Source organism: Cryptomeria japonica, chromosome 9, assembly GCF_030272615.1.
Source record: "Cryptomeria japonica chromosome 9, Sugi_1.0, whole genome shotgun sequence".
Taxonomy (NCBI): domain Eukaryota; kingdom Viridiplantae; phylum Streptophyta; class Pinopsida; order Cupressales; family Cupressaceae; genus Cryptomeria; species Cryptomeria japonica.
Genome location: NC_081413.1, coordinates 670355992 through 670363083, shown reverse-complemented (window position 1 = coordinate 670363083; position 7092 = coordinate 670355992). Strand labels below are relative to the sequence as shown.

The following is a 7092-nucleotide window of genomic DNA, read 5'->3' as shown; positions in this document are numbered from 1 at the left end:
TATGTTAATATCATTGATGTTATGTATGATCGATAATATAAGCAATTATCAATTGTACATAGAATCAATGGTATGCATAATCCGATACTCATATAGATGATGATTGAAGCAAATCGATCATACAGTAATATACTCTGTGATCAGAATGTTAATCTGCAGTGATGTATAATCAATGATAGAAATAAGGAATTAACTTTCAAATGTCTAAGGCCGTTAGGCCATTTAGACATTTGAACAGTTTAGAATCATCCGACCGTTGCTACATATTTCAACACTCCCTCTTAGCTAGGGAGGAATATTTCTATCCTTCAATAAGTTACAACACCTTATTGTGAACACAACAATTCCATTTATTGTGTGAGAGATATCACCTCACCGTGATATCAGGAGTTATGGCATATCCACGGATATCATGTCGCATGATACCCACCATAATCTCGTAATGTAATACCCACCATTATGGCTTGTCCACGGATATCACGTCTCATGATATCCACCTTAATGGCAAATTTAAGGATATTGATTCATGGCATGTCCACAGATATTACATCACATAATATCCACCATGAACATCTCTGTTAGTAACATCATCTAGCATGGCATATCCATGGATATCATTTCTCACGACATCCACCATGAACAAATATTACTTAGAGATGACAACCATCATGACATGTCCACGGATATCACGTCTCATGATATCCATCATGATGGTAATATCAATATTCTTAGATCGTCATCTTACAATAAAGATCAAAACTACAAGTGTCCATCATTGAGAGATCGTCACCTCCAAATAATGTTCATAGGGGCTCAACAAGCACTGAACCAATGTAGTCATGGAGTCACACACATGACACTTAATCATGAACCATATCAGATTAATAAAATTTTATTAATAAGAGTTTACACTTTAAAACATCTTAAAGGAATACACTAGTATTATGAAACCAAATCAATGTAGCTTAGACTCAATCTCAACTAAAGCTACATATTCTACCATACCAAGCTTACCTCAAAAGTATGCAAACTTTATTCTAGAGAGAGGCTTGGTGAGGGTATCTGAAGTTTGCTCATATGTACTAATATATCTCAATTGAATAACATACCTTTCCGCTTGATCTCCGCATGCCTTGACCTTTCATGAAATGCAAGGTTGGAGTCTGCATCACTCTTGGTGTATTCCAAGCTCACCAAGTCTCCATCTATTGAGGAACCTCATGACCTAGGAGTCAGTGTAAAGGCTTTCCAACATATATATATAAGACTTCATCTCATGAAGCATAGTCTTTTGATTGATCACTAGAGAAATTAACTTGACATAGTCCACTCCCTCTGAATCAATATGGTCAAGATCCTTGGATATCAATCGAAGCATATTCTCTTAACTACTCCCTCTGCCATGGAAGCATCCCCTGCTCACATGGTCCCAATCATGGAAGATATCTTGCTTCAGGAGACTTTCATCATCTGGTATGATCTTTATACAGTTGGAAGTGCTAGATCCACAACCACCATGGATCTACGGTCATAAGATTGAGCCCTAGACAGGAATATGACCATCCTGAGATTTAGAACAAAGTCTCCTTGCAGTATGCTCCCTCTCACTAGGAAAGCCTTCTTGTCTCATATTGTTTTGTAACCATAGATGCTATCATCACCTGCTCAAATGCCTCTATGGCTTTCACAAGTGAATTGCACTTCTACAAGTAAATATTTGTTTTGGAAATGCAAAATCTTAGAATCTCCACTAAAGTCCTCTACATATTCTTCTTGAATTTCAATCTCTTCATCACAAATAGAACTTCAAAACTCTATAACTTGAAAAGCAACAGGTTGTGATTCTAAAGATGTCCTGTATGTAAGGGACAAGTTTCTCAAAGTAAATTGAGAAAATTTAAAAAACAAGATATCCAAATGCAGCTTGTCGCAAGCGGACATCTGCTAACAATGTTGCTTCACAAATAACATGCATAATGTAATTGCATGAATTAATAACTACATATGAAATTCATGAACATTATTCAACCATAAAACTTATCTCTTTCAAATTAGAATATGAATCCATCTGCATCCTTTTGTGGAAGAGTCTCACCAACATCCGCAATGGAAGCTTGAGACATAGTTCTGGTTGGACATTGCATTGCATAGTGCCCATATTTGTCACATCTAAAACATTGGATTTCTGAAATATCCTTCCTTCTTTTGAAAGTAGGAGCACCATTGGATTCCTCATCTTTCTTCCTTTTGAAATATCCTTTCTTCCCTTTCATCTTTAAAGAGTTCGAGGCAAGAACATGAATATCTTCATTTATGGAGCTTTGGCCAATACCTCTTATCGCCAATCTAGACTCTTCTTGAATGTCAAACTTAGGAAGTTTAGATCGTGCACTTATCCCTTGAATGAATGATTCCCAAGAAGAAGGGAGACTATTGAGGGCTAACATGGTTAACTCTTTACTTTCAATTGTGTGACCAATGGTGGAGAGTTGATCTCTTAGTTCGGTTATCCTCATGAAGTATGCGGTGATCGTTTCACCCTTGATCATTTTAACATGGTGGAGCTGTTGCTTTAATGCGAGAGCTCTACTAGTGTTATTTATCTCGTACATACTTTCTAATGATTTGAACATATCATAGGCTATTTCCAATTTTGAGATAATTGGTACAATGTGGTCTTTTACTGCATCCACTAACATTTTCATGGCTTTATTATTCTTTTTCATCCATTGAGGCTTCTCACCTTTGTCATCTGGTTCAGGTACAGCTTTCTTTACGAATTCATCTAATTCGTTATCTCTTAAGGCAATCATAATCCTAAACTTCCAAGATGCAAAGTTGGAAGCTCCTTCAAGACGATCCTCGAATCTAACACCATTCACCATTGTGACTTATAGAAGAGAATGAGAAATCGAGGGTATATGAAGATTAGTCTTGCCTAAATAAATCTGATCTGATCTTATCCTTATGCTGGCTCTGATACCATGTTAGAATTTTGATCAGATGTAGGTAAGCAAGTATTTTATTCTTATTTAACTTTGTATATCAGTTTGGTATTAATTCAATTTATGATGACCTGCAGTGTTTATATATTCACAGTCTTTGAATAATAATAATTTGATGTAGATTATTAAATCTACGTACTGCAGCATCCTGTGGATTATTAATACGGACTATTGTATATATCCTTTGATGATCTGCAGGAGATAATCAACAGACGTGAGTCTTCTTCACGGACTGCGGAAACTAATGTCGAGTATTGTATGTCGACTTCCTTGTTCTATCGTTGTATATCTATATTCTCCGACTGCAGAATATTATCATGCACTGTTATCTTGGGTCGAACTGTATCTATATTTCCTATCGTATCGTACTGCAGAGTAATGATGATCTACAGATGATCGCCGGTTATAGTATTCTCTCGATGCTATTGTCCTTATCACCAACTGAAGGCAATAGCATTGGTATTATATGTGCTCGGTCGGTCACACATAGAGTCACGGCTCTATGTGGAACCGACATGGTTCCACATAGAGTCGTGACTCCTATGTGGAGATACGACCCTTGATAACAATAAGCATCGCTTAACAATGTAATTGGCATGATTAATATAATAGATACAATGTTATGATAACTAACATTAATCATCACATATATATACATCGATTATGTTAATATCATTGATGTTATGTATGATTGATAATATAAGCAATTATCAATTGTACATAGAATCAATGGTATGCATAATCCGATACTCATATAGATGATGAATGAAGCAAATTGCTCATACAGTAATATACTCTGTGATCAGAATGTTAATCTGCAGTGATGTCTAATCAAGGATAGAAATAAGGAATTAACTTTCAAATGTCTAAGGCCGTTAGGCCATTTAGACATTTGAACAGTTTAGAATCATCTGACCGTTGCTACATATTTCAACACTTTCAACTTTCAAAAAATAAGTAAATCCCTTGTTTAAATCTTTTTCTGCACTTCATTTGGAAGCCTTCAGAAGCCTCAATTGGCAGGTGAATGTAAATGTAACCTGAACTCTAAAAGTCTTTATCCGGGCATAGGCCCCAAATCCTTTATGCTTACCTATAGAAAAATAGATATTTCAATATTTAGAAACAAGAATTGTATGATGGTAAGAAAGAGATCCCTCCAATACTCAGACCAGAAAAATTACAAATTTGGATTATCGAGAGCATCTACTCAATTTTCCTCAAGCACAAAACACAAAGCCACTAACAAAACATAGATATGAATCATAACACGTCAAGGTTAAGGGATAATCCTATCAAACCATATTACATGCTGCTCCTCCCCTTTTAGCATCAGCATAAGGCCAGGTCAAGTCAAGCTACATAAGTAACATAAAGACAATCAAAGAAGCAGTAACGTTTTGCAAGCTCCAGCCATAATGTACTGTATCTTTATAATATGATATCAGTCCATCTATGCTATTCATCATAATAACTTTAAAATTCCTGATTTAAGGTAATATGGAAGAAAAATATGCACATGCCCAGACACGTGGAGATCCTCATTTTTATTGCTATAGCATCGAGCTTTGGGAAATAGCTTGAATAACATAATAGCCAAAAACCACTCTCACAAAGATATTGCTAATCACCACTAGAAAACTTCAGGATATATTTCTTAAATATAATTTATATTATCATCTTATGGGCAGCAGTCTTATGCAAACAGCAGGAACAAATGTTTGCCAAACTGCAAAATAATGAGAATAATGGATATAGTAATACTGTATACAAGTCATAATGTAATAAATATTTATCATATGAAACCAATACAAGTCAACTATTTATCATAGTCACGTGAATCATTTTAATCTTTGTGTAATACATATAACACCTCACACACACATGCCCGGCCACATTACAATATTCACACTTTTGTTCCTCTTCTTGAAAGACAAAAAAGGGAACACTGGGAATCAGTCCCAAATATTACTCTCACAAAAACATTTCAAACCAACAATAAAACGACTCGGCACATTTTTTCAAGGAAGTCGTTATTACCATCTTATGGGCAGCACTCTTCAAGTAAACAGCAACAACATAAGGCTGCCAAACTGCAAAACAATGGCAATAACATCAGCAACTAATCATATCGACCAAGTTCTTCAAATAGGATCACCCAACTTGATTTAGGGCAACTTGTGAATATATCCAAATTAAAAGAAATCCATGGAAAGGAAATATTATAGCCTGATCAATTAAGCAGTCTCACCATGCAGGCTCAGCCTCACATTGGTATTGGATCCCTTGTTGTTGTTTACAAGAGAGCTTAATTAAATCTATAACAGTGCCAAAACTGGGAAATGCTAAACAATTGATCAAAAATACATAAACTAGCATATGCTATTAAACCCATTCCAACAAATCCAATTCGTCAATACAAAACATTATACATCAACATGAAAAAAGACTAAGTTTTGAACAGTGCTTACCATCCTTCTAAAAAGTTTCCATAAGATGGCTGAGGTTGTTCTGCATACGCATACTGTGGAGGAGGAGGGTATTGCTGAGGAGGGTAGCCCTGATTGAAATAACCCTGGTAACCCTGTTGATATCCTGGAGGAGGAGGAGGCCCCTGATGGCAGCAATGTTGTTCTGGTGGAGGCTGGTAACCAGGTGGTGGTGGTGGGTATGCATATCCAGGTGGAGGTGGTCCTTGATACCCAGGCGGTGGATATGGATAGGGTGCCGCGTACCCTACAAAACATATAATAACAAATAAAACTAATTGGCAGATAATCAACTGTAGTATAAAAAAATTAGCACACGGGAACTTGTAATTTCTTAGCATCTTTCTCATCCTAAAGATGGACACATCATCGAGGAGTGCGATCCAAAATGTTGACGACAACAATTCTACAGAGTGTTTTATAAATTTCATGGACCGATAAAACCTTGTGTTGTTAGTCCGGAGTGACTAATCAATATATACCCAAGTGCACTATCGAAAGCAAAACAACTTTTCTCTGCTGTACTTTGCAACGAAATAGGAAAACATGGCATACACCCAATTGGACCAACAGAAAAGAGCAATAAACAAAAAACTAGGGCATCTTTAAAATGCCTGATCGGAGATACAAAGCACTCATCATCCTTCACTAGATTACAAGAATTCAACATTTTCGACTAAAAGCAGCAATCAATCAAACACAACAAATTTAGGCTATACATAAATAAACAAGCATACAAGTAACAACATAAATACCCGGAGGAGGATAACCATCCGCTGTCCCTCTCTCGTTTTGATAGCTCATGGCTTTGGCGGCTGGCTCAACTATCACCGATTGATGCACAGAACAAATTCCCTTATGCAAACACAAAAAAAAACAGAAGGTTAAATTTCTAGGATTGGAGAACACGTTTGAAAAACAATATAGCGACTTTTAAAACCCAAAAACAGTTGAATTGAATACAGATGATAATTTGAAATGATGATGAGGGGCCACTGGTGCCTGCGAGGATTTCGGTGTTTTGGTCGTCTGCTAAAGAAAAGCTTACCTTTACGCCTTGGGCGATCCAATAGTTGCACCGTCCCCGATGATTTGACAATGGCCACAAAAATAGCCTTTAATAAAATGTTTTTAGAAAGTTTTTCCAGGTAAGAGTTCATAAAGCGACTTTCATTTTTTTTAATTTTTTAAATGACATTGTTTTTGGAACCTAAGCTTTGAGGCGGAATCCAACTATTGATATAGGAGATTACGAAGAGGGCCAAAATTATTACATCAGAAAGTCCCTAACCTCACTCTTTTTTCTTCTTTTTTAATAAAAACTCATTTTTCACAAATGATGTCTCACAATTTTTTTTAATATAATGATTTCACATTCTTAATGAATTATACTCTTTTATGGTGTTATTTAATTAAAGTTTGGTTATGGGTAATAGTTTTAGAAATTATTTCAAATTGTAATAGTGAAAATTCTATATTTTTTATTGTTCTAAACATTTCAACATCAATTCTGATAGATTTTCACAATCCATGATCATGACAAATAGCTTATGGATTTGATTATGTGCAAGTTTTTTATCATCAATGTTTCGGATCAC

At 35.7% G+C, this 7092-nt stretch overlaps 2 protein-coding genes across 4 annotated transcripts; both read right to left on the bottom strand.

Annotated features, from left to right (window-relative positions):
* Positions 1-1897: 1897 nt before the first annotated feature.
* On the bottom strand, positions 1898-2885 carry LOC131858597 (uncharacterized). The gene is made up of 2 exons (XM_059211888.1): positions 2222-2885; positions 1898-1956 (listed from the first exon to the last, which is right to left on the bottom strand). Exons 1-2 carry the CDS (start codon positions 2883-2885, stop codon positions 1898-1900), a joined length of 723 nt encoding a protein of 240 aa, XP_059067871.1.
* Positions 2886-4766: 1881 nt separating this feature from the next.
* LOC131033846 (cysteine-rich and transmembrane domain-containing protein WIH2) lies at positions 4767-6687 on the bottom strand. 3 transcript variants are annotated; one of them, XM_057965143.2, is made up of 4 exons: positions 6543-6687; positions 6250-6349; positions 5477-5741; positions 4767-5098 (listed from the first exon to the last, which is right to left on the bottom strand). In XM_057965143.2, exons 2-4 carry the CDS (start codon positions 6296-6298, stop codon positions 5050-5052), a joined length of 363 nt encoding a protein of 120 aa, XP_057821126.1. In that variant the 5' UTR covers positions 6299-6349; positions 6543-6687; the 3' UTR covers positions 4767-5049. The 3 variants fall into 3 exon arrangements, with proteins under 3 accessions (XP_057821126.1, XP_057821125.1, XP_057821124.1); XM_057965142.2 differs by having other exon boundaries at positions 6458-6586; XM_057965141.2 differs by lacking the exon at positions 6543-6687 and having other exon boundaries at positions 6250-6442.
* Positions 6688-7092: the final 405 nt, after the last annotated feature.

What these genes read in the sequence shown, in the direction of transcription:
- LOC131858597 (XM_059211888.1), bottom strand. Translation starts at nt 2,885, where the DNA reads ATGGTGAATGGTGTTAGATTCGAGGATCGTCTTGAAGGAGCTTCCAAC. An exon ending in GAAAGATGAGGAATCCAATG is followed by an intron (nt 1,957 to 2,221) that starts GTGCTCCTACTT and finishes TTATTTGTGAAG; the next exon opens with CAACATTGTTAGCAGATGTC.
- LOC131033846 (XM_057965143.2), bottom strand. Translation starts at nt 6,298, where the DNA reads ATGAGCTATCAAAACGAGAGAGGGACAGCGGATGGTTATCCTCCTCCG. An exon ending in GGATGGTTATCCTCCTCCGG is followed by an intron (nt 5,742 to 6,249) that starts GTATTTATGTTG and finishes TATGTTTTGTAG; the next exon opens with GGTACGCGGCACCCTATCCA. An exon ending in GGAAACTTTTTAGAAGGATG is followed by an intron (nt 5,099 to 5,476) that starts GTAAGCACTGTT and finishes ATTGTTTTGCAG; the next exon opens with TTTGGCAGCCTTATGTTGTT.